The sequence below is a fragment of the Salvia hispanica genome, chromosome 2 (assembly GCF_023119035.1).
Source record: "Salvia hispanica cultivar TCC Black 2014 chromosome 2, UniMelb_Shisp_WGS_1.0, whole genome shotgun sequence".
Classification (NCBI taxonomy): Eukaryota; Viridiplantae; Streptophyta; class Magnoliopsida; order Lamiales; family Lamiaceae; genus Salvia; species Salvia hispanica.
In genome coordinates this window covers 30,936,071-30,962,829 of record NC_062966.1, presented here as the reverse complement: position 1 = coordinate 30,962,829, position 26,759 = coordinate 30,936,071, and the positions used below count along the sequence as shown (strand labels likewise).

The 26,759-nt window shown below is 34.4% G+C and overlaps 4 protein-coding genes across 10 annotated transcripts; 2 read left to right on the top strand and 2 right to left on the bottom strand.

Annotated features, from left to right (window-relative positions):
- The first annotated feature begins 295 nt into the window (after positions 1 to 295).
- LOC125203556 lies at positions 296 to 1,462 on the top strand. Its single transcript, XM_048101934.1, has 3 exons — positions 296 to 780; positions 867 to 1,015; positions 1,208 to 1,462. Exons 1-3 carry the CDS (start codon positions 519 to 521, stop codon positions 1,316 to 1,318), a joined length of 522 nt encoding a protein of 173 aa, XP_047957891.1. The 5' UTR covers positions 296 to 518; the 3' UTR covers positions 1,319 to 1,462.
- On the bottom strand, positions 1,144 to 3,828 carry LOC125206786 (protein PLASTID REDOX INSENSITIVE 2, chloroplastic-like). The gene is made up of 4 exons (XM_048106010.1): positions 3,789 to 3,828; positions 2,504 to 2,739; positions 2,272 to 2,370; positions 1,144 to 1,769 (listed from the first exon to the last, which is right to left on the bottom strand). Exons 1-4 carry the CDS (start codon positions 3,826 to 3,828, stop codon positions 1,575 to 1,577), a joined length of 570 nt encoding a protein of 189 aa, XP_047961967.1. The 3' UTR covers positions 1,144 to 1,574.
- Positions 3,829 to 6,486: 2,658 nt separating this feature from the next.
- Positions 6,487 to 9,740, bottom strand: LOC125204011 (cyclin-D1-1-like). Its single transcript, XM_048102548.1, has 6 exons — positions 9,322 to 9,740; positions 9,021 to 9,107; positions 8,143 to 8,241; positions 7,701 to 7,902; positions 7,485 to 7,615; positions 6,487 to 7,401 (listed from the first exon to the last, which is right to left on the bottom strand). Exons 1-6 carry the CDS (start codon positions 9,556 to 9,558, stop codon positions 7,171 to 7,173), a joined length of 987 nt encoding a protein of 328 aa, XP_047958505.1. The 5' UTR covers positions 9,559 to 9,740; the 3' UTR covers positions 6,487 to 7,170.
- A 13,132-nt stretch (positions 9,741 to 22,872) lies between these two features.
- Positions 22,873 to 25,813, top strand: LOC125207546. 7 transcript variants are annotated; one of them, XM_048106932.1, is made up of 10 exons: positions 22,885 to 22,966; positions 23,188 to 23,356; positions 23,446 to 23,807; positions 24,029 to 24,187; positions 24,429 to 24,512; positions 24,750 to 24,887; positions 24,963 to 25,106; positions 25,171 to 25,278; positions 25,364 to 25,415; positions 25,492 to 25,813. In XM_048106932.1, the coding sequence occupies exons 2-10, from the start codon at positions 23,350 to 23,352 to the stop codon at positions 25,521 to 25,523; spliced, it is 1,086 nt and encodes a 361-aa protein (XP_047962889.1). In that variant the 5' UTR covers positions 22,885 to 22,966; positions 23,188 to 23,349; the 3' UTR covers positions 25,524 to 25,813. The 7 variants fall into 7 exon arrangements, with proteins under 7 accessions (XP_047962892.1, XP_047962894.1, XP_047962889.1 ...); XM_048106933.1 differs by having other exon boundaries at positions 22,949 to 23,074; positions 25,177 to 25,278; XM_048106931.1 differs by having other exon boundaries at positions 22,956 to 23,074.
- The last annotated feature ends 946 nt before the right edge of the window (positions 25,814 to 26,759 follow it).

The following is a 26,759-nucleotide window of genomic DNA, read 5'->3' as shown; positions in this document are numbered from 1 at the left end:
TTGCAAAGGCGATAAAAATTAAATTAAAATAAAGCGAGTGGGCTTCAAAGAGAGTCATTTCTTTGACTACGACTAATGTTGATGAAGCCAAGAAAGAAACTGATCCCTCAAAAATAATCTAGATTTATTAAATCAATGAGTATTCACCTAAATCTGAATCTTGATTCTTGACCAAAACCAAGGAACCCCCTTTAAGACCGATCACCACCGTTCACGGCCAGCCACGTGGCGGCCTTGCAAGAATCTTAATTAAAATCATTGCCGGCGCTTATGATCATTATAGCATGTACTATAATAACAATAATTAAAGCATTATACTACAAATTTTAAATTCTATCAAGTATAAAGTCGCATATATAAGTCACCTATGAAGGGTTTAGAATTTGAGCAAAAACCATATTTGAAGAGTGGTGGGTGCTAAGAAAGGGGCCTCTTCCTTCTGTCACTTCCTAGCTTCTCTCCCTTATCTCTCTATCTCTTCATACTTGCTCACAAACATTGCAAACTGAGAAAGGGCGATGGGGAATTGCCAAGCAGTAGATGCAGCAGCATTGGTGATACAACATCCTAGTGGGAAGCAGGAGAGGATGTACTGGCCAATCCCAGCCAGTGAAGTAATGAAGACCAACCCGGGCCACTACGTGTCTCTCATAATCCCTCTACCATCCCCCGATGAGGGTTCAGATGAGCAGAGGACCGTTAGGTATACGCGTGTTAAGCTTCTCCGCCCGACTGATACTCTAGTATTGGGCAGAGCTTACCGGCTCGTCACTACTCAAGGTTGGTTTTTTCTTGCTTTCTACATAGTTTTCGAAAATTTTGAAGTCTAGTCTCTTTTCCTAAATGTGGCAAGATTTTTGTTGCAGAGGTTGTGAAAGTGATCAGAGCAAAGAAGCACGCACGGAGCAAGAGAAACCAGTCGGATTCAGATCAAAACACAGAGGCAAATTTAGATAAGGATGCTACCAATTCTGAGCACGAGGCGAGAGCATCTTCAATGTCCAAGAACAATCAGGTAATCTTGATTCTTGAACTTGTCCACTTCTGCAATATATCAAAGCAAAGTATATAAGCTACCAATAAAAAAAAGTTGGACACGATAGCATTCCTCATTTTTTGACATGGGTAGATAAGAAAACACGATAACATGAATCAACTAGATTCTTATTTTTCCATCCATAACTTTTGTACATTGATACTTTTTCAGGGAAGAAGATCCGACAGACACAAACAAAGATCAGGGTCGACAAATCCTGCTGCAGGACGACTCAAATCATGGCAACCATCTCTACAGAGCATTTCTGAGTTCGGAAGCTAAAGTAATAATCCACATAAGATGACAAGGACACATTTCTGCAGACGCCGTCAATGATGAAATCTTGAAACCTTAAAACAATTGTGGAGCAATAATCCCTTTGTATAGTTAAAAGATACTGTTGAAGTAGAGCCTCTTTCTTGACTAGTACAGTTTAAGTAGCGAACAATTTCAACATCCCGATTCACGGTTTTTTGCATTTTCAACTAACCAAACATCATGTACCAAAAAATGGTATAAATGGGGAAGATTTGCAAACTCATTTGTGCTGTTTGGAGTTCCAATCTTCCCAATCACGATCAACATAGCTCTGTGCCCACAGCAACGAGGCTCGAGCAGCCAATGCTGCTCCAGCCAGTTTTCTATCCTTGATTGCCAACATCATATCTGTGAAAGGCTCAATCAATAATGTTCCAGGTCCTCCATAATCCTTATGTAGGAATTCACTGAATATCTGATAACATGATAAGCACACTGACTTCAGACAATCAACAAACGATAGCTTATACTGTTTTTATTGGCCCTAATTTGACACAAAGCATCAAAGTATAGAATCAAATGCATTAACATAAAATAAAGATGAAATCAGCCTTTTTCCAAGTTAAGGAATACAAACACCTTCTCTGATTTCACATGATCTTCTAATGCAGACTAGGTAGCACAAAAAAAAAAAAAAAAAATACTCGTCGCCTTATACACCAAAATTTGCTAAGAAACAAAGATTATACACTCAAGCAATACAGAAAAAGGCAGCAACACAACACACACACTATTGCCATATTGCTGCCAGTTTAATGCAGCATTAGCTAGGATTTCAAAATACACTAATCAAGTGGAGTAGTAATTAATAGTGATGATTTAATCCTAAAACTTCATAATTAAGACTATTGCATAGTTTCACATCGAAATTCAACAATAATCGCAAAAAAAAAATCTCAGAAATGCCACAAATTTACCTCTGCACAAACATCGACAACCATACGAAGATCGTTTCCGAAGGTTTCTCTTTGCTTCGACAGTTCCTTCAGCAATTCAGCTTTGAACTTCTCCGACTCCTATTATTTCCCCCAATCGAACGCATTCAGTTACAAAAATAGCACTCAAATTGAAAATGAGAAAATGAAAAAAATGCAATCTACGATAAAATTATTTATCGAGAGAGAGAGATAGAGCAATGTTTGGACTTACGGCAGCTGCGAATTCAGGGATGGGATCGGGATAGACGCAATTTTTGTGACTCTGAGATTGGATAGCTTTCCGAATAACGGAAGGAGTTTTCCTCTGCGGTGGGGTGCGTATGAAAACGGAGGTCTGGCGCAGGATAGCAGCGCAGTCGGAGACTGGTTTTATGGCGGGAAACGACGAGGGCGGTAGGAAGTGGAGACTTCCTATGGACGCCATATGGATTTCTGAGTTGGTTGTGGCTATGGGAGAGATTTTTTAGTGGAGTGCATGTAGTTGGGCCTCATAATTGGGGCCCATTTTAAACTGATGAAGTATATTGGGCTAGATAATGGACTGGGCCTAATTTGAGTAAAAATGTTTGCATATTATGATTCAAGCACAATGCAATAATAAAGAAGAATAAAAGCATTGCATTTGGAGTTGGAGGCTCCCTCCCCATTTCTTTCTAAGAGAAAATTGTGAGTTGGAAAGGTAATTTATTTTATTGGTATTGGGGTTGAACGATGGTCACGTATATGCTTGTAATTATTGGCCATAAAGAAAATTAATAGTATCCACTAGTTGGGATATAATGATAAACTCTTGATGGCTTATTCTATCTTTCTTGGTTAAAAATGATTAACATTTTTCTTTCACTTCACAACTTGCATTCAAAATCATCAAGTGCCATATATAACAGTACCATGATCGTTTAATTTGTGTGTCTACAATGTTTGTACACCCTTTTACTATATTTTAATAAAAAAATATTCTACTCAAAGAAAATGGGAAGTGGTTCAGAATAGATGATATATGGTGTGAGGGAACTAAGGACTGTGTTGCTGTCTTGCATTCAGCATAAAATCTCAGATATATCTGCAATTTGAATTGAATGGTTCCAACTTTTGAATTCTTTATAAGTGGAGATAGGGTCCAGCCAATACTCTTTTTGGGTTTTTTTACAACACAAAAATTGGGATCAAAAGCTGAGTTCATGTGTTATCTTTTTTCTCTTTAGAGCACATGCCCAAAGCTGTGAAAATTGATCTTTTCTTCTGTTTCATCAATTCAAGAAATTATTTATTCCTTTTGGCCTTTTACTAGCTAGATTTCATTCTTGAATTCATAACATGTATATACTCAGTGGCTATAAGTGGTTTTAAAATGTGTGATAATGCTCATCATATATACAGTAAAAATGAACATGTTTGATTCATGTGCAAAGTGAAGTACATTATTTTCTAGCATTTGTCTGTGTTTAGTTTATTCATGTAGTAGTATTAGGTTTAAGTCCCTTTCTCTTACACACCATCGTGCAAAGCACAAGCAGAGTTACTATTCATGTACATTGTCTCATTTTGACTTCCAAACAGCATAGGTATGTACAAAAAGTACATCCATAATACAAAAATGAATGATGATTGAACAATACACAAGCAATATGATAAAGCTGATCAACCATTTTCAGTGATCGAAATTTGCCCATCTCATCTCCCTCATAACAAATCAACAACAAAACCCAAATTAATTAAGCTCCTTCACTTGGCATCTGGTCTGATTATAAAAGACAAATGTCACTTTAATTGGTGGTTACTAATGAAACTCTAACAAACGCAAATTAATCTATTTGATGCACCCTTAGAATAAGGGAGCTTAGTTAGTAGTAGTAAACTAAATAGCTAAACAAATTTTTTTGGAGTACTATTTAATTGAAGGAAGCACATGATATATTTGAATATGAATATTGAATATCTTAAATGAAAAAATTATACGCTGATCTGATGTTAAGCAAATGAATAGTCGAGGATCTTATTAATTAATTTGATTTTTTTAGAAGATAAAACAGTAGCATTAAGTAGCAGTTACCAGTCCAAGACGTAATAAACAAATTGAACTGATTAAGAATATGGAGTAGTACTTATGTCACAATCTATTTTAATCGTTTTCGAAGTGAACCAGAAAACCAGTTATTGATGTCCAAAACTCACTTGAATATGATTGGCTAATCTCCAAAGAGACTCGTAGGTAGTAGTACTAAAATTCCAGCTGTTTGATGTCCAAATTCACATGAATATATATGCTTAGCTAATCTCCAAAACTCATAGTACTAAAATTACAGTGATTTGTTGTGACATATACTAAATGACACGGGTTTTATATATAAAGTATAGTAGTACTACTATTTAGAAAGTGCCAGTGTTTTAACTTTATATTTTGGCATACTAGATGCATATTAATGGGGTAAAGTCCATGTGTATATATAGAGAAGTTGTATATAAATATAAGAGGGAACATCTTTTTAAGTCCACGAATTTTGCCAAAGTATTATTTTAGGTCCGTAAACTTTGAAAATATTATTTTAGGTCCATTAACTACGGGTTAATATCATTTGAGGTATTTTGAAAAAAAAAATTGGACGAAAATGCCCTTAAGACCTTCAAAGGTCAATTTGGACAATTCTTTCGCCAATTATCTTGCGTCAGAGACATAGAATCCAATAATTTTTAACGGTAAATTTTTATATTTAAATTCAATTTAGATGTTAATTGATCTCCATTTTGAAATTCATCTCCGAATGACAATCCAAATTAATAGCTATCTAATTTCAAAACAAATAAACTAAATAGAATTCACACATCACCTATAGTAAGTTATTAAAATCCAGTTTAGATTGAAAAAATAAAATAAAGTTTCAATTCCCAATTCACTATCATTAAATAATTAGTCATCTAATAATTGAAAACTAACACATATTTTTTACGGCAAATTTAAATTCAATTTGGATGGTAATTGAATTAAATAGTAGTTAAAAAAAATTGTTGGACTCTAGGTCTTTGACGCAAGATGAGTAGCGAAAGAATTGTCCAAATTGCACTTTGAAGGCCTCAAGGACATTTTCATCCGGAAAAAGTTCAAAATACCTCAAATGATATTAATTTGTAGTTCACGGACTTAAAATGATATTTTTAAAGTTCACAAACCTAAAATGATATTTTGGCAAAGTTCGTGGACCTAAAAAGATGTTCCCCTCTAAATATAAAAAAATTGAACTGTTTAATGATGTTTTATGAAGCTATATTGATATGCATTTTAATTAAATTTAAGTGTTTCAGATTTAATTTGACATTTAATCTTATTTATGTGTGTGATTTCATCCAATCATAATTATTTTTAATATATCAATAAAGTTAAGAAAAATATTACTCCATTTAATGCATTGTAGTACATAGCCTACTTAAATGTATTAGCATATACGTTTCCAAAGACACGAGTATAAGCAATATATTTTGAATAATATAATTCCATGTTAATTTATTATGATACTGACAATTAATCAATTCTACTCCCTCAGTCCCTTTATAATTGAGTCGTATTCCTTTTTTGTTGTCCCATGTAGCTGAGTCATTTTCTCTTTTGACAAAAAATACTTTACTCTCTCTTCATCTCTTTACATTTTTCCTTTTCACTTTTTCTCCTTTTACTTAATTCATTTAAAATAATTTTTTTAAAATTCCGTGCCAAAATACAGAGGGACAGATGGAGTATATAATGTAGTCCAGTAGCTTGTAGTGATTCATCACTTTTAATTATGCAATAGAATGTCCATATATAGTTGATTGAGAGACGCAATACGATGCAAATCCCCACACAATAATTAAAAGTAGTTTAGCCTTTACTGAGGTTGGGGTGGCAATGGGTCCGTATCGCTGAGATCCTTTATTAATCACAAAACCATAGATTTCCAACGAGAACGCTTCAACTCAATCTAAATCATATAGTCACGCCCACTTGTATACCTAATTAAATATGACACCCCATCTCTATGCCGCTATGCGAGGGAGGAGGCATAACTGTCTCAAATCTATCCAAGACCAGACATGCCATGGGATGGGGTCGCATGTGGCTCACCTTCACTCATTCAATCACTCTTCACAAAGTAGTAGTAATTCTTTTGTAATGAAAACAAATGGGAATGCTACAAAATCCTCATTGTCAATCACATGCACTTGCAGTCCCGCGAATATGGGGTCTCAAACAGACTCATCCCAATCTTATTAAAAATTCATAAACAAAACCTATACGCATATTCATTTCATACAATGACACGTCGCTGTCGTCTGAAACAAAAATAAATAGAAAAAGAGAAATCCAAATATGACACCCCGCGCCAGTCCGTGAGGACTTTGTTCCCGCCAAAACATTCACACGTGGACACTCACAAAAATATGGAAAAATAAAAAGAGTACATAAAATTCTTCAATTAAAGGAGTTGCAGCATCCTTCAAATTTCTGGCATCTCCATTGATTCCTCACACCCATTTTTGGTCCCACCAATCTCTCTTTCAATTGCATTCAATTCATTCATACCCCATCACTCCCACTCCACCAAAGTACTACTAAAACAGTTTCATAAGCTCAAACACCTTCCAATCATCTTGCTCACTCACTCACATATATTATGCGGCTAATTAATTTTAATTAAATTCCCATCGCTAATCATTCTTGTGTAGTTGTGAACACAAATGATTGACTATTACCACCCCCCGACCAAGAAGGGGTTAGAATTAAATCTCACAAGACATCTTTTTCTTTGTACACATTAATGCTAATCTATGCACTCTTCAGACTTTCTGAGAAAAAAATACCCGGCCCCATTGAGGTTTCTAGACGAATTATTTCTATTAAACTATTTAATTATGCAAGTCTTCATATTTAACCCTCTTAATCAAAGTCTCTTCATTTTCATCTACCCCATCACTCTTTCTCTTATAAGATGGAGATGGAGAAGACAGTAATGAACTGGTGCTGCCTATACTTGCTCTGTTTGTGACTCGAAGGTCTGGGAATACCTTTGGCTGCTTCTTTGGCCTTATTTTGAAAACGTCTTGCCGAATCAGCTGCTGACAACTCGTTATTTCATCCTGCATGAGTATTAATCAATTACTACTACCATATACTAATTTGTAATTTTTGGTTATAATTAAGTAATCTTTTCAAAAATTACTTTGTGGAGTCCATCACACCATGACTCAGCATGTTGAGCAGTGATGAGTGAGAATTTTGGCAAATCATTTGCTGCACACAGTATTGCTGCAGCAGCAATGCAAGATGGCCTACACCCAAGGAAGCTGGTCTCTGTTAATACGGAAACACGGAATTAATCAAACCTATTTTCGGTTACAAAATTAACTTGTATTGTATTACTCCATTAAATAAATACCTTCAAATGTAGAGAAGATGATTTCTTTGGCCCTTGTAGTGAGGAAGTCGGTGTAAGTTCCAGAGGGGTCAATCTTGAGCGCGAAAAATGGGAGATAACAAAATGGGGAAATAGATCGAAGTCTCCAATCCAACACACTTAAAACTAGAAGTTCCATTCTTTGAATAGTTCTTGCTTCAAAACTAAATTTTGGGTCTTCAACCTAATAATCAAATGAATTATGATATATTCCAAGAAAAATTTACTAATAATTTCAGAGTTTATAAAAATAAATAAATTAGCTTGCAAAAAGATAAATGTATAAGTAGGAGTAGTAGTTTATAAATCGATAGCGAAAAAAGATCAAACATATTTTCAACTTAATTAATAAAATTAAAATTGAATAAAAAATTAAGAATTTACAGGCTACTAGTATTATTATTTGTAAAATCAATAATAGTACCTGAAGATCCAATAGACAAGGAACAAGTCGTTCCTCCATCTTTGCAGCTAAAGACAAACATGCAACAGAGAGTAGTTGCAGCGGCCATCCACTCATTTTCTGCCACAAAATATAAAAGTGAAAATATCAAAAATTAGAGAGTAGTTAGTACTACGACTTGTCTACTAGGAGTAGTAAAAGTAAATAGTAGTATTAGTAGTAATTAATATTGTGCACGACACATATGGGCCTTCCTACTAAATATTTCTTGAAATATAGGCATACATGCCAATAGTTCTTCTCGTCATCATTTAAAATTATTATCATATGAAACAGGTTTCAAAAAGCAAAACCTTTAATGCGTCATTTCAATAATTGGATTTGGAACCGATAAGTATTTGGGAGATTACGTCAACTTAGTTAGGAGTAGTATTTAGTGAAGAAGCAATTCTCAGCGCTGATCTTGTTTTATTGCTTTATGTTGTAAATGGGTAGATAGATTATATTTATTGAGTTACCAATTAAAGCGAACGTCTATTAATAGCCAATAAAATGACTTTCCATATAATATTTTTTCCGAAAACACACATATAATAATAATTTGTAATTAACAAGTCAAATGCAAAAAAGTAGCAACTTCCGAATTTCGAACGAGATTAAAACACTTGGATATAAAATTATACTAGTACCAAATAAACGTCCTTATCGTTTGTTCTTAAAAGTCAAATTCCGATAAAATTTAAGAATAAGAAACTGTAAAATCAATAATAGTATTAGTCTATTAAGAAGACTGGATCTGACTGTGACATGCATTTTGAGGAGATAAGCCAAGTGGAGTAGTATTTTCTAATCATGAAGAAAAAAGAGATTAAACTACTTAACGGAGACGGTGTTTTTACCGGTAGCTGATGGCAGCAAACGAAACGATCAAAATAGTTGACGGAGAGATACGCCGTTAACGGCTGAAACCCGTAATATCGTTGCACCTGCACAATGAACCAAGCATCGGTCAAACAAACCATACGCAAAGGATAATATGCGCCTCGAGTGCGCACTGTTCCATCGCTTCCTACGACGCCGGCGCATACTAGCTACATTTCTAAAAGTGCGCCGCCGCCATTTACAGTCGATACCCATCGGCGCACGATAGCAGGAATTGCGAACCTGAATCTGGAAAAGGGAGAAGATATAGATATATACCTTGAGAATCCATGCAACAAATTCAGCTCTAACCGACGCATCGATCGGCTGATCGACGGCGCGGCAGCTACTGATTCCGGCTACATCTCTCTCGTCTTCCAACATCCCGGAGATGGACTCCGCCGGCTGAGAATCGAAGTTCGATGAGTATTCCGGCGAGAAAGAGGAGATAATACTACTGGAGGCCTCGCCGCAGAGGAGGTCGGAGAAGCAGTCTGAGCACGACGACAGTGACATGGCGAAATCGAGCTCGTCATTCTCTTCGAATCATATTTTGTAGAAATTGAGCTTTGTGTGGCCGGATTGGCCGGTTTATCCGCCGGAAAACGTGAGAGAGAGAAGAGGGAAAGTGAGTGAAGAAGAGAGAGTGAGATATGGAAAGACTGTAGGTTTTGGTCAGTTGAGACTTGAGATTCTCTAAGTCATGCTTTCAACATATAAATAGCTAAAAATTAACAATTCCTAGACGAGTTATCACCTTTACCAAACATGTGGTTTAATTTCATCGATTGCATTTTTGTATGCTGAAATATCAGGATATAGTAGTTGAGAAAAAGGCTTTTTGCATACAAAAAATTAGCATCTCCTATATTTTCCAAATAATAAATAATTCAGACTAAACATAATGAACATAATGCACCACCCTAATATTCTTAAGTAGAGTATACCACGCATTTCGAATAATAAAATAATTACATTATACCACTTATTTTCTTTATTTCACTTTTTTATATAGTGAAGTATGGATATGGTACATATCAATATATCATCCTATTAATTTTCAACTCATACGGTATTCATATTAAACTGCAAATAAAGAAGTATATACTAATTACCAAATAATTTCAAAAGTTGCAATCATATATTAACACTATCTAACCTACTTTTCTGTCTCTTCATAATTGACGTTTGAACAAAAACTGCAAAAATAGAATACAATTAATTTGTTTTAGGTCCAAAGAGGATTAACTGAAGCTGCTGAAATCGCCCTATTAGTACACCATCAAAGTTTCAATCTATATAATTTTTTGTTTCATGTGTAAGAAATAGATCTAATAATTATGAAAAAATTAAAAAAAATTTACGAATTAATTTGGATAGCGATTTTTTATGATCTCAACTTGTACCTAAGTTGCGACACTACCTCCAGGCTCCAGATAAATATAGTCAAGACAAAAGTAGAATAATTTTTTCATTATTATATTAACAGCAGCCGTAGCTTGGGGCAACTACAAAGCATATAATAGCGATATAATTAATGAAGCATCCACACATATTGCTACACCTCTTTGGTGGAGCGTGGACATGATTTGACTAATTGAACTCATTTCGACTAAATAAAATATTTAAATAAAGTTGTAAGTGTTGTTGATCGATTGAATTGATGAAACCTTACATTTGCGTAACAATTGTTGATGTGACTAGATTCTATTAGTTAAAATCCCAACTAGCTTTATAAATCCAAAATAACCTCTCACCCATTTGGCATTTCTTCCTATTTAAAGTATTGAAATGTCATTTTGTAACTTTATGAATATAATGATAATCGATTATTTATTCAAGTAGTAAAATTTATCGTTTACTTAATTTTTAATGCTCTATGATACTCCCTCCGTCCCGCTTTAGCAGTCCCATTGACTTTTCTGCCCTCTTTTTATAAAAATGATAAAAAATAGTTAAAGTGGAGAAATGGTAAAGTAAGAGACACAATAATGTAGATAAGACTCTTCTCTATATTATTCTCTCTCTTAATTCACCATTTCTCCTTTTTAACTATTTCTTATCATTTTTCCAAAAAGAGGGCAAAAAAGTCAATGAAACTGCTAAAGCGGGACGGAGGGAGTATTTTTGAATGCTAGAATGTAAAAGGAAGTAGTCGTGACAAATTAAAACCATTGACAAGGCGTTTGAGGTCCGTCAAATGGTACTTGTATTTATATTCATACCCAAAATTAAAACAACACTTGTGCATTTTTCTTGATTAACTCATTTAACTATACTATATTGTCATTCATATCTATGATGTTTCGTCATAAATTATCTTACAATTAAACATAGTGATGAGCCAAGAGACAAGTAAAGTAGATTGCAAAAGAAGTTCAACCAAACAGTTAAACAACCTCAAAATGAATTAAACTAGCAAAATCAATAAAAGTTGAAAATCAATTAAGCTAGCAAAATCAACAAAAGTTGACAGATAACACCCATGGCAAAGATAGAAGATCTAAATTATACGAATAAGCATATCCAAATAAAATAAAATGCCACAAAGAACTCAATAATTCAAGAGAAACATCAAATTTCTACTGCAAGATCTAAATTATACGAATAAGCATATCCAAATAAAAGAAAATGCCACAAAGAACTCAATAATTCAAGAGAAACATCAAATTTCTACTGAAAAAAACTTAGTAGTATTTTTTTAAGGACATAAAAATCGAGATACAATTACTAGCGTTGATTTTTTTTTTTTTTAAATAACAATAGTTTAGAACACAAAAAGAAAGCATACATAAATTAAAGATAAATTAATTTACTCTTTTGTTTTTTCAAGACACTTCCATTTGAATCCTCTAATTTCACTTGAGACACTATCAATAAGGACGATTTTTGAAGCGTTCGTAGTATATTTAGAAATACAAATTAGCTTCCTTAAGTACATTAAAATATTTCCTTAACGGTTTGTTTTATGTAGTGTTCTAATGTTGCTCAAGTTCAAATTTATCGCTTGCACTATCAAAATGTAATCTTTTCGAATAATTCATATCGACCCGGAGATGACTTCGAACATAGAAATCCATAACTTCTTGTTAAAATTTTAAGATAAGAGTGTTTAACCATTACAAAAAGATTGTATTCATTCCATTGATTAGAGTGCTAAGAAGGGATATTTCACGTATCAATCACGAGAAAGGTACCTGAAATTGCTGGAAATCTTTCATCGTCTATGATTCTTCAATCCAGTGCTACTATTTTTGCTTTTATCATTTTTATATATTCTTGGGCGGTTGGACTGTGTATTAATTGAATCGAATGAGATCGAATGTGAAATTGTTCTTAGGCATAATACTTGCTTATATTGTTTTATATATTAAAACGAGTTTTAGATTTCATCACACATAAAAGTTACTCCGTACATGAAATTGATCGTTTGGCCAAATACATATTATTAATATTAATAGTGCCCTTCCCACCAACAGCTATAATTAAGTTCATGTATCAACGATCCAACTATGAAATGTTGCCCCCTCAAATAGGTACACTATCCACAATTATTTATCATCATAAACTCCATTCATATATAAATAGTCAATGAAAATTTTATTTTAATTTGATGGTACAAAATACACATCTATGACAAATACATAAGAAAATAGGATCCTACTATATTAAAACGGCATCTTTCATGCAAACAATAAACTAAAATAATGATTATATTCATATATAAATATGACAAATAACATCAACAAAAATTATCAACTCAGTGTCAACCGATTGATATTGTATTAGTAATATTTTTTATTGACATTATTTGTCTTCGATAGTCATCAAATAATGAAAATCTAATGGTCTAGATTTTATTTTGTACTACTAGCTTTTAGGATCTCAATTGATTACATCTCTGTAAAATATTTATATCTTACAAATTAACCTACAAAATAGATTATGCAGTTCAAATATTTTAGTTCCTTAAGATCCGGCCTAGCCTAGTTCTTCAATTTAAACTATGCATCTATTTGTGCGAGAGAGAGTAAAAGATTATGAAAGTTGATTAGGATTGATGATTGATTTTACATTGACTCACTCCTAGCTATCTCTATGTAATAATTAAGATTGCAGGCTCGAGGTATCTGTCTCAGTATAGATGCATCATTTTTTTTTTACATACAACTAGCTAGATACATAGTAGTACATAAAAGAAATTACTATGTTTTTGGATCTTTATATTTTTGGATTTAGTTTCCTTAAAATGTGATCATGTGTTCATTGCTCATGTACAGACAACCTAAATCTTTTTAACAAATACAGTTGGCTCAAATTTCATACATATACTATATTTTTTCGCTTTGAGTAAAAATATAGTTACATACTTAGATCTTGTATAATATATATATATGGACCATATATATATAGGTACAAAAAGCAAATACGACGAGAACAAAATTTCAGTCTTGCATTTCTAAATTGCTGAATCATTAGTTATCTGTTTTGGCACAACACAACGTTGTTTTAAGTCTTAACCTCACGCAGAAAGTGTCAATCGAAGATATATATTTTTATTTATTTTTGTTGCTTAGTGTAGTATAATTTGGGGTCTTCATTTTGTAGCCGGTAGGAGGATGTGTTCTGAGTTAAGGAAAATTCCATGATTCTATATAATGACCTGTGACTAAAAGATGTTTATAATTAAATTGAAATTAAAACTACAATAGTAGTATATTTCTCTTTTTCCACCCTAATTAAGTAAAAATTCATAAATTTATAAATTTCAAATTTTGATATCTATAAATTTATTAATTTTTGGTTAGCCTTTTTCAAAACTGTATATTCATATACTATAAATATGTTATCTAATACTCCTATATCTTAAATTTAAATTGTGTTCTTCTATTTCTTAGTTCTAACTTTCATACTGTATAACTAAAAAAAAAGATAGAATCAAAGTTGTCTACGAGTCAACCAAAACTGAACTTTCCAAGACTGTTTGATACCTAACTAAAGATGGCCTGTGGAATGTTGGGTTTGAACTGTTTAAGTAAAATGTGATTTGTATGGACTTTTTATTAAAAAGTTCAATTACTTTCTATACACCAAACTTAATATACACGCATGATAAATCTGATGCTACTCAAATAAAACTATTGTAACATCTCGATTTCCCGAACCCTAATTTTAGAGCCCTGGAATTTATTTTGATGACGTAGAGACGTGAAATATTTATGAATGCATTTATTGCATGAGATGCTACGGCCGAGTCGAGTCTAGGGTTTGCGTTGGAAGTTTGAAAAGTCAAACTTATTTATTTTATGATGTGGCATGTGATTTATTAATTTATGAGATGAATTATTTGTTTAAGGGTGAGTGAGAATATTAGAGAAAATTTCCATACATACTAGCCACCCAATTCTTGAGATTTTCGAACCCCCTTGATTTTTAGAGGAGGAATTCTATTTTTCCGTATTTAATTTAATTCTTGGGATATTTATCCAAATTAAATCCAAGACCCAATTATTCCTTATTCTAAAGAGAGAGAAAAAAAAATCGTCCCCTTTGTTTCCTAGGTGATTTTCGAAAATCACCTATTGTGGGAAGGAAAGAATTATTTTATTTTAGTTAATCCCTTATTTGATTTCCTTCCATACCTAGAATTTAAATATTCTACCAAATCTTTTCATACCTCAAGAGATCTTGCCTTACCTTATTTTAGTTAATATTCAAAATATATTCCTTATGGGAGAACCCCAAAATACACGCCTACTACTCTTTATACTTGGAGGACTTTATTTTATTTTGCTCCGTGATATTTTATTCTACTCCGTAAAATATACCAAAACAAAATCTTGGCTACTGAAAAGCCATATATTTCGAAATTTACATGCTTGATACCCTAGTCTGTTTTTGTTAATTCTTCTTCCCTACTTTACAATATTTATTTATTTAATTGTGGAGAATGAGATCTTACCAAATATTCTATTTATTTACCTAAAGATTTTATTGAGCTCTATAAATAAGGAGCCAAAAACCTAACCCTAGCCATCACATAATTTTCGCCCCCTCCCTCTTTTCCTTCTCTCTCAATTTTCTTCTACTTTACTCCATTAATCCTTCATCCTTTGAGAAGAATTCGAGATTTAACCTCAAGATTTTGAAGAACCAAGTCTCTACTTCGTTTCTACCGTTTGTTTTTCTCATAAGGTATTTTTATATCCATCTTCTTGATTCTACTCGATCCCTCTTCTTTCTAACCGATTAATCGGTATTCTTGAACCCCCCATGCATCTTGTTTGAGTGAAAGTGAGATAAAAAGGGATATGGGAATATGTATGCATGTGTGCGCCGTGTGTGCGTGTGTGCGTGTCGTGTGTGTGTGTGTTGTGTTGTGTGGTGTGTGCTTGATGGCTAAATACCCTTGTGTAACTTATGTTGGTGTTAGATCTAGAGTTGAGATGTGAATGGAATTTATATGATGATCATGACTTAAGTTTGATTAGTGATAGTAAGATGAATGAATCAATGGGAAAAGGGAAAGCGTTGAGACATGCATAAATTAGGAGTTTGTCTTGAATCTGATTTGTGATATGTGCCTATGTGATTAAAAAGTTGAAACCTCAGTTGCGAAGCCGGATAACAAAGGAAAGAACATACTTGAAACCTAAGCAGTCGAGGTGGGCTTTACTCTTAAACTCTTTTATGTGAAAATCTGTGAATGTGGAGAAATAAGGGTGGTTTAACTGTTATGCCATGCCGATGTCTATTTTATTTTGATATTGCGCGCCTGATGCCTAGCTTGCGAGTTCACTCCATTGGGCTATAGGGCTATGGATATGTTTATACGAATTCGGGTCTGAGTATGGGCCGCAAACCCTACCAGGCTGTGTACACGAGGGGATCGGGAGCCGTCCTTGCTAGTCGGCCGGTCTCGTGGGCGAAAAGTGTGGCCACACTTTCGTCGCACCATGGAATGATTGTGATTGTTGAATTGTTAAGGAAAATGGGGAGTTATTTTGACTGGCCAGTCTATTGGAAAAATATATTTTGTGATACTCGTGATATTCTCTTATAACTGCTTAAAACTCGAGTTCACTTGGTAAGGGTGGCATAACTTATAAAATGTTTTGGCAACGAGCTCACTGAGTATTTCAAAATACTCAGCCCTGCATGTGTTTTCCTTATGTGCAAGTTGAACGATGACGAGCGGTGGCGGGTGTTGAGCATGATAATTAATTAAGATGGTTGTTATGAACTTCAAGCGTAGTTGTGTCTTCATACATAGCTATTCTTTCTCTTGGTCGCTTTCCGCTGAGTTTTTGCTACACTTATGTTTATTTTGAATACTTTGCACTCTCCTTTCGTTTTAGAGGCCTTAGACTATCTTGTGGTTTTATCTCGGAAACTATGTCATACTTTTGAGATTTTTGGTCGTTATTTATGATACCTTTCTTTCCTTATTCAAACTTCTAGGTTAAGTTATTGCTTTAAATACTCTGATAGTTCTTTCCAATACTTTGGTCAACACTCTTTAAATGAAACTCTAGCCTTTGTTCACTTCTTCGTGTCCGTTTGGTAGCAGTTGCCACATTTATTGTACCCTAGGAAGGCGGGCTGTTACAACTATAGTATTAAATATTGGTCGGTTCCGCATATATAAATTGATATAATGCTACTTAGAGGAGTGATCAAGGTCTAACTAATTTTAATTGTATAACTAGAGAACAAATTTCAGCCACACATCATAATAATCCATATTAATCTATATGTTGAACCAAACGTCTATATTTAATAAAGAAATAAGTGAATAGGGGCATTTTTGGAAATAATAATTTGTCTCATATTTCATATGAATCGTGATTTCCATAGGATATTCCAGATGATTCTGATATCATTCCAAATTTCACGATCAACTTCATCCTAGATTTCATGATGAGTTCTTCCTCATATTTTGATTTTTTTTCAACTAACAATCAATATTGCATTAGATTCCACTCAAATTGCGATCGATTCTACGTTAAATTTTCACATGAATCGCAATCAATTCTAATTTGTTCAACTTGCGATCAATTCTGAAACAGATTCAATCTCAAATTGAGATCGACTCTACCTCAAATTACGACCAGATTTTTAAATTTGATCAGAGTCTATGGCTAATAGATTTCACGTCTTCAATTGAATGTGGTCGATCATCCCAAAGCTGCCAGAATTGCGAACCCATTATGTAAACTCCATCACGATCATGTGTACTCAATACCAATTCCGGACAAATATTACTTCAATTCAGATTCATCATCTTCGAGAGAGGATGCAAAGAATAACTCTAAAGGAAAATTTTGAACTCTTATGAATTAATCATGAGATGATTGAAAGTGGTGCACTTATAGTGATGTATATTACCTTTACAGTGAAGTATATTACCAGCACAGTGAACCATATTATGCTTATAGTGATGTAGTAAATCATATTGTTAAGCATACCACATAGTGAGTAAACATGATCATACAATTTATAATTAGATCACATTGAGGAAGCTGGAATTGCTACATATCAGACGTTGCCAAATCCATTAGGTAAAATAGAGTCGATTTCTTGGGATTTACCACCAGACCGGACCAATCAGGATATGAGAATATACTTCACTATATGAACAATATACATATTATATGCTCAGTATACTTCACTGAAATGAAAAAACGGTACATTATAAGGCATGCATAATATATTTCACTATAATCACAATATACATCACTATATGCACAATATATTTCACTGAAATGAAAAAAAGGGTACTGAAGCTACGTGTGGATGTGACAGTACAAGTGTGGTGTGTGTGCAGTGTTGCGATATTCAAATAAGGCAGGTTCCCCAGATCCAGCAAGTCCACTAGATTACTTGGTCTAGGAACTCGTAGGTTGTGCGGAATCCCGGTCGTCGGACACACAAGTACTTCCCCGCTTCAAAAACCCTCAACCACTTTACTAAACCTAGTATAGGGAAGTAGGGATAGATCCCACAGAGAAGGATGCGTAAGACTCGTAATCAAGGATTTGGGAGTATTTTTGGTGTTGGCTGCTGCCACGCATTTTCTTGGGTTGAGGAAAAATTAAAATTAACTTGACTTGGGAATATTAGAAAGGAACTTAACCTAACAGCTAGACCTAGGAAATAACTCTACGGTGGGACCACATCTAAGAAAAGCAGAGTACGACTGGAAAGTGGCAGAATAACTAACTCTCGTACTAACTGACGGTGACATCGTCTTCTAAAACCAAATTCGCATAAAACTTCTTGAGAAAACACATAAGCAAATCAAAAATAGGGCTACTAACTTGGAATCAAATCTATGCATAAATGACGAAGAACTTACAGATCTGCATACCTAGACGAAGGGAAATAGAAAACAAAGGAAATAAAACAAGTCTATCCACTACTGTTTCTTTCACATGCCAAAACCAACTTCAGACGCTAAATCCACTCCGGATCCAAGCGTCCGACACGGACTCCAAACAGAAGAAATTCTCCATCACGTCAGATTTACAAATTTAAGCTCCAAACACTCAATCAACCACAGATCTGTCACCCAATTCCACATCAAACACCTCAATAACGAAATAAGCAGAGATCGACATAGCAATTTAAGAATTACGCTAACAGTAGAGAGATCTAAGCAAAAGTAACTTGAAATTAAACAGCTAAACTCAGATCCATGAGCGATAAAGCAGTTAAACATCATCAACATCAAAGTCGACTCCCAAAAGTGAAGTTCGACGGTGGAAACTAGCAAAAACAACTGAAATTAAAACAAATGTATCTTCGCCCTCACCTGGGACGGTGTTACCAAACTCGAGATCTTTAGAAAGTACCCCCCCTATCACGATTATCCCCAGAATGTTTCCCAAGTGTGTGTGTAAAATGTATGAGCTAAGAAGAGTGAAAACTCTCTCCATTACGCTGCATGCTCCTCTCTATTTATAGGCGCTTTAGTGGGTCCAGCGAGGTATTGATAATGACTTTGTTGCCCTCAGCTGTAGACTCCCCCGTCACGCCAATTTTCCTTGTAAATCCTACTCATTTCGTCCTTTTCTCTCGCTAGACCATCTCCTTCATTACTTCCTTGATCTAGCGATTTTCTTCACACACCTGGCTTAGGAAACGTGTTAGACCCAGCAATTTATAACATTTTTTTGCACATTACCGATGCATGAAATTAGCCTTATCAGGTACATTATAAGGCATGCAGAATATACTTCACTATAATCACAATATACATCACTATATGCACAATATACTTCACTGAAATGAAAAAATGGTACATTATAAGGAATTCAGAATATACTTCACTATAAGCACAATATACATCACTATATGCTCAATATACTTCACTGAAATGAAAAAACTGTACACTTTAAACTATATTCTTCACTGAAATATCAAACATCATATTTTTAGTTCACTGTGTACATGTTTTAGTCCACTAAACGTGAGTTTTATTTCATTATTAGCTTATTATTAGTTCAATTTTTACTAGTTTTTAGTTCAATGCGTACATGTTAAGTGAGTTTTATTTTGTTGCAAACTTGTTTTAGTTCACTTCTTACATATGTATAGTTCATTGCGTACTTGTTTTAGTTCACTACTATAGTTGTTCGCTTCATACCAAAACTTATCAGATCACAATTTTAAGTTGTGAACTATATTTTGTTAAATAATTAACAAGTATTCATATGTGTACTAAATAGATTGAACATAAAGTTAAGTATGTTGTGCATATAGTGAAGTATATTGTGCATGTCTTACAGTCTACTATATTTATCATTTTCAATGAAGTATATTGTGCATATATTGAAGTAAATTGAACATGCCTTATTGTTTACTACTCCATCCGTCCCAAGATAAGTGACCTACTTCTTTTGGGCACGAGATTTAAGAAATGGTATTTAAATAAGTTAAAGTAGAGAGAGTAACGTATGAGAGAGGGAAAAGTAGAGGAGAGAAGAGAGAATAAAGTAGGTGGAGAATAAAGTAAGAGAGATGACTTTTTGCTAAAAATGGAAATAGGTCACTTATAGTGGGACACCCCAAAAAGGAATACAAGTCACTTATCTTGGGACGGAGGGAGTATTTTTTTTCCCCTACAATGAAGTATATTGTGCATATAGTGAACTATTATATGCTTATAGTGAAGTATAATAACTTTACAGTGAATTACAGTGAAGTAAATATGTTCTATAGTGAAGCAAATATGCTCTGCAGTGAAGTAAATAGTCTAACATAATATTGAATTTAATTGAAACGAATGAGATTTATATTTAACTAAATGATACATATTATGAACCATATCAGTTTCATACAAATGGTCATGAACGCTTGAAGTTTAAAATCATTTTTCCACATCTATCTTCGTGTTGTTGCTACATTCTTGATAATGTTTTGATGTTGTCGCCAAGTTATTCAGTGACTCATGGTTTGTTTTCGACAACATTAATGCGATGCAATTCTGTGCTCTTAGCTTTTGGAGTATTCCCTTGCTGCTTCTTTTAGGCAATACATTTCCAATCTTGTTCCCGCTCACCATAGTAACAATCATCATATACTTCACTCTAAGGTCTATACACTTCACTGAAATCAGAAAACACAAAACACTATAAGACATACATTGTATACTTCACTCTAAGCATAAACTGAATCACTGCAAAGGTAAAATACTTCACTCTTAACATTTATTAGTGCACTATAAGCAAGGATAACAAACACTTCACTGAGATAAAAAAAATAGTGCACTATAAGCAAGGATCACAAACAGGGTAAAACACTTCACTTCACTCTAACCATGGAATACTTCACTCTATGCACATTTTACATCACTGAGATGAAAAAATAGTGCACTATAAGCAAGGATCACAAACACTTCACTCTAAGCATCGAATACTTCACTCTAAGCACGTTTTACTGCATTGAGATGAAAAAATAGTGCACTATAAGCAAGGATCACAAACACTTCACTCTAAGCACGTTTTACTTCACTGAAATGAAAAAATAGTGCACTATAAGCACATATCACAAACACTTCACTCTAATCATGTATTATTTTACTCTAAGCACGTTTTACTTCCCTGAAATGGAAAAATAGTGCACTGTAAGCAAGGATCACAAACACTTCACTCTAAGCATGGAATACTTCACTCTAAACACTTTTTACATCACTGAGATGAAAAAATAGATCGCTATAAGCATGCATCACAAACAATTCACTCTAACCATGAAATACTTCACTCTATGGACATTTTACTTCACTTAAATGAAAAAATAGATCGCTATAAGCATGCATCACAAACACTTCACTGTACATGAAATACTTCACTCTATGCACATTTTACTTCACTGAAATGAAAAATAGTGCACTACAAGCACGGATCACAAACACTTCACTCTAACTATGGAATACTTCACACTATGCACGTTTTACTTCACTGAAATGAAAAATAGTGCACTATAAGCAAGGATCACAAACACTTCACTTTAAGCACGTTTTACTTCACTTAAATGAAAAAACAGATCACTATAAACATGCATCACAAACACTTCACTCTAAGCATGAAATACTTCACTCTAAGCATGAAATACTTCACTCTATGCACATTTTATTTCACTGAGATGAAAAAATACTGCACTATAAGCACAGATCACAAACACTTCACTCTAACCATGAAATACTTCACCCTATGCATATTTTACTTCACTAAGATGAAAAAATAGTGCACTATAAGCACGAACCACAAACACTTCACTCTAAGCACGTTTTACTTCACTGAAATAAAAAAACAGTACACTATAAGCAGGGATCACAAACACTTCACTCTAAGCATGGAATATCGTAAATTAAAATTTTTTAAAAAAAAGTAGGAATGACTCATGATCGGAGCCATGGAGTATTCTGTAAGGACCTCCGGTTGCATTTTCTTCTGACGTTTAAAACCTTCAAAAAATGAAATTTAAAGCAGCTAAAGAAATGTTAATAAAAAAATGAATTCGAAATTGGTAGGACAACTTACATTTTGAAAAATCTTTCTGATTTGAGTCCATTATTCGACGACGGAATGAGAGAATTGGATGTTGAGGAAAACGAAATGAGGCGACGACGACGGCGGAGTGAATCGGTGTTGAGGGTGAGAATTTGAGGTTTAGATAAGAGGAGAAGAGCGATGGCAGGCAAAAGGAGAATTTGGAAATGAGAGAAATGAGCGTAGCAGCATACACCGGCGGTACAGTCGCGGTGAGGAGCTGAGCGACAGAATTATTACAGAAACACCAAAGAGACGGAAGAGAAGAGTGAGAGTGAACGCAGTAGAGGAGGCGACGAAGACGAACGATTGAACCCTAGATTTTTGATTAGTGGATTGGCGAAATGATGAGAAGAGAAGGAGAAGAGTCGCGCGAGGATGAATTTTGAAAAATGATATGTTTTTCAAATTTAACTCAATTTTCATTTTGAAAAATGATATGTTTTTTAAATAACAATTTTACCCCATCATCTTATAATGAAGTAATTCATTCATATAGTGATGTAAAATCTGGATGAATTTCAAATATTACATAGAGTCTGCCCTTGATTTTCTTAATCTTATAGCTGATATTTGTTCTCTAGTTATGCACTTAATGAACACTTGTCCCATATCACTACTCATTTACTTATCCAATAATAAGTTGGTGTATTATTGAACTCCAAAAAAGTTTCATTAGTTTCAATTCAGTATTAATGGGCTTGACCTGAGGCCCAATCCAAACCATCCGTCTTCATTAATTTCATAATTGGGCCAATTTCGAGCTCAAAATGAAACCCCAAAACAAAAGCCCTAAAAAGAATGGAATTGATTTGAAGAGAGATGGAGGGAGTGGAGCTAATAATCTCACAGTAGGAGGAAGGGATTTCCAGGTGATTGGAGGTTTATGGTTAGTTTATGGTTTTAATTTATCATCTCTCTCCATGAATTGAGTTCTTCTGCTGATTGCTCTTCCGTTTTCACTATTATCCAACTGAGTGGTATGTGGATGTTGTCAATGGATTTTCCATATTTTAATTCGATTATTTACATCTATGGAGCTCTACTGATTCGAATCTTATATAGAATAACTGGAATTGAACATAATCTGCAGACATTCTCTATTGCTGAATGCATTTGTTCCGTGCAATTTCACCATTTCCTCTAGCATTTTATTTGTGATGGAGCTAATGTTGGTGGATGTGATCATCGATTATGTTTGAGGAGATGTGCATTTTTTAGGTGCAGTGCGTTTTTTCACGAATGCCTCAGTTTTATGCTTTGTGAGTGTGTGTTTCTCAGCTAGTGAGATTATATATGTAGGTATATTATCTTTTTGTGTTGATTATTGTATTGATTTCTGTCAATTCAGATTTGCCTGAAAATAGGGAGGATATTTACTCGGTAATGATCAGTTTGTTTCATGCACGTTGCTCAACACTCCTATCAAGGGCTGGCAATCTTGTTTCGCATAGCCATTCTTGCGGATATCTTGATCCTTCACGGATAGCAACCTTCCATTTTTCGGGTGTTAGAACAGTAAACTTCGTATATTTGGCGACGGGAAGTCAAGTTCAGTGCTACTCTTCGAAAAAGTCTGGGGGAACTAGCTCTCGTCGAAAAAGTAATCCTAAACTAGTGATGGACAAGGATGAGTTTTTTGTTGTCCGTAAAGGCGACCTTGTTGGTGTTTACAGAAGCTTAAGCGATTGCCAGGCTCAAGTTGGAACCTCGGTAGTCACTTGTTTCTAGTTTTGATATGTGATTTTCTTTGCATTGCTGACACAATAACTAGGTCGGCACTAGCATTTTGTTATTGATTATGTTATCTTGATTAATGCTGAAAATGTTGGTGTCAACCTTGTCATGTAGTTGTGCTTATTCATAACATTTTCTCAAACATGTGATGTTATTGGTTAATAACGTCACTTGACTGTTGTGTTTTATCCTGACAGATACGTGATCCTCCAGTCAGTGTGTATAAAGGCTGCTCCATGCCTAAGGATGCAGAGAATTATCTCCAAGCACACGGCCTAAAAAATGCCATGTACACTATCAGAGCTTCGGATCTCACTGATGATCTGTTTGGAACTCTTATGGCATGGCCTTTTCAGGTCATCTGTAGATTCTATACATAATCCTTTATTTCATATGTGCACTTTCTGTATATATTGGTTTTAGGGTAGAAATATAGGTTAATTGTTCCCTTGTTTTGAATCTCATGGTGATGATCTTTATAGGAATGACAGATTTTGTTCATAACTAGCAATTTTCATGTGTTGTTCTATTTGATAGTAGTTTGTTTAGTGGAAGTTAATTGTACTAAATTAGTGATGAAATTTAATTTGATGCCAGCCTTCTTCTAGAGGAGATGATGCACCTTGCCAGCCAGCAAAAACTAAATTAGACAAAGATTCACTAATACCATCAAATTATGGGGTAAGCTAATCTTTAGTCCCGTCTCTTTCATTTCGTTTGAATATAATTTTTCTCAGGAGATAGTTTCTAGATGCTTCAGAGTGACGATTAATGACATACGATGAACAAAATCGAAAATAACTTCACCTCAAGATAATTTAAGCTCAAAAAGTGAGGATGGGGGTGGATTTCCTAGTATTTCTTGTTTAGAATCATTCATCTTCAGGATTATTAATACTCCAGTGCAATTTTCCGTAGGAGAATATTTCTTCTGGAACTGTTAATTATCCAAAATCTAAGGAGCGGACCTGTACTCTTGAGTTTGATGGTGCTTCAAAAGGAAATCCTGGACAAGCTGGTGCTGGAGCTATACTCCGATATGATGATGGAAGTGTGGTGAGCAACCTATCACTATTGTTTCCTCCACCCGTAACATGAATCTATGGACTCTAATTTGTTGCGCAATATCAGATTTGTAGATTGTCTGAAGGTATTGGGATAGCCACCTGTAACTTTGCCGAATACCGTGGTGTTATATTAGGATTGAGATACGCAGCTGAAAAAGGTTTTACAAGTATTCGAGTTCAAGGTGACTCCAAGCTCGTGTGCATGCAGGTACATTTCTTGGCATCTTTCCTTTTCAAAAACTTTGCTTTCTGAATAACAACGACGTTTGCAGATTCAGGGTCTATGGAAGGTTAAGAGCGAGAACCTCATGAATTTGTACAAGGAGGCAAAGGAATTGGTGGGAAGATTTGATTCATTCCAAATTGCGCACGTCCTCAGGGTAAACTTATCCACAGCTTAACCAAATATATCATGTGTCTCTCTTGAGTTATCCGGGGCTGATTTACTATGTTATCATGTGGAAGCACTTGAATTCCGAGGCTGATGCTCAGGCTAACCTAGGCGCCCAACTTGCTGGTTAGGGCTTTTTCTCAATATTTGGTTATCAAATCTGTATGTATCAACTCATCTGCATATATATGCAACTCTGCAGAAGGAGAAGTTCAGGAGGATTTCGACTCATAGTTGGACGTGGTAGATTCTGAGGCTGATGAAGTTTTTGTTGTGAACCAGTTTGATTCTGGGATTCTCTAAGTTAAGTATATTACTATACATTAAGACGCATCTGTTAGTTCCAGCACGCGTTATATTTTGCGTTACACAATTCTTTTTAGCTGCGGAATTGGCAGGTTATATTTATACCTACTGAAATTAAAACTTGGGGATTTTTGTTACTGAATCTGGCTGTAAATTTGTAATTTTTTTTTATTCTCGTGCTGGAAATAGTGAATTCGAATTGAGTTTTGAATGATGTACACTAATTCACATTAGGCCATTTTCTGTGTTAAGTGGCTTCCCAGTTTCGTTTCGACTAAATTCAGGTGTATTTAATCTCATATTTTAGTATATTATACCATAAGTTATTCGAACAAATACTAAGAAATAGTACGAACCAAGGGGAACTTACAAAAGCATGAAACATGCAGTTTGTATTTGTATTATATTAATAATAGTTTGAAATGTTCTATTTGTGATATACTTCTACAGATGTTAAAAATAGTACTAGTATTCTATGAAAATGAATAAGTCAACCTCTCTTCCACCGGCCTCCGCCGCCCCTCTTATCTCAAATTTCGTTAAAAAAATAATTAAAATGAAATAATCATTGGGGACTTAAAGACAAGTCACTGGAGTAAAACATATAGTATAATTTAAATTTAAGTCTTTAAATTTCTGTCTATTTAATATAAATTCAAATCTTATTTTGTGTTGTATATGACAAAGGACTCGAATATATTTAAGGAATGAAGACATATTCAATATACGTACTTTAAAAAAATCCAAATTTCAACTATGCCAAAGTCTCCATAACAGCCACAATTTAACATAAAGAGCCCCTTTGACTTGGCACACACTTAAATTATAAAAAGCTAAAGTAAACGCGACGAGGGTGCTAGTACAAGATACAACTTGATTTTTGGATAGTACAATTGATAATTTAATTGCAAAAAATGCTAATAAATAGATCAATGCAACACTTGTGTCCCAAGGCAAGAAATACTGAAGAAGTGAAAAGCATATCAGTTTTCAATATATGGCTTTTCGATTCATCACATTCTTGGCTTGCTTTGTGACCCTTCTTGCTTTTGTCGCTGCCCATGAAGGCCACGACCACGGCCACGTCATGGGGCCCGGCATGGCTCCTATGGGTCCTATGGCACCGCATGACCCGTCTACACCAAACGGTGCCACCTCCGGCTC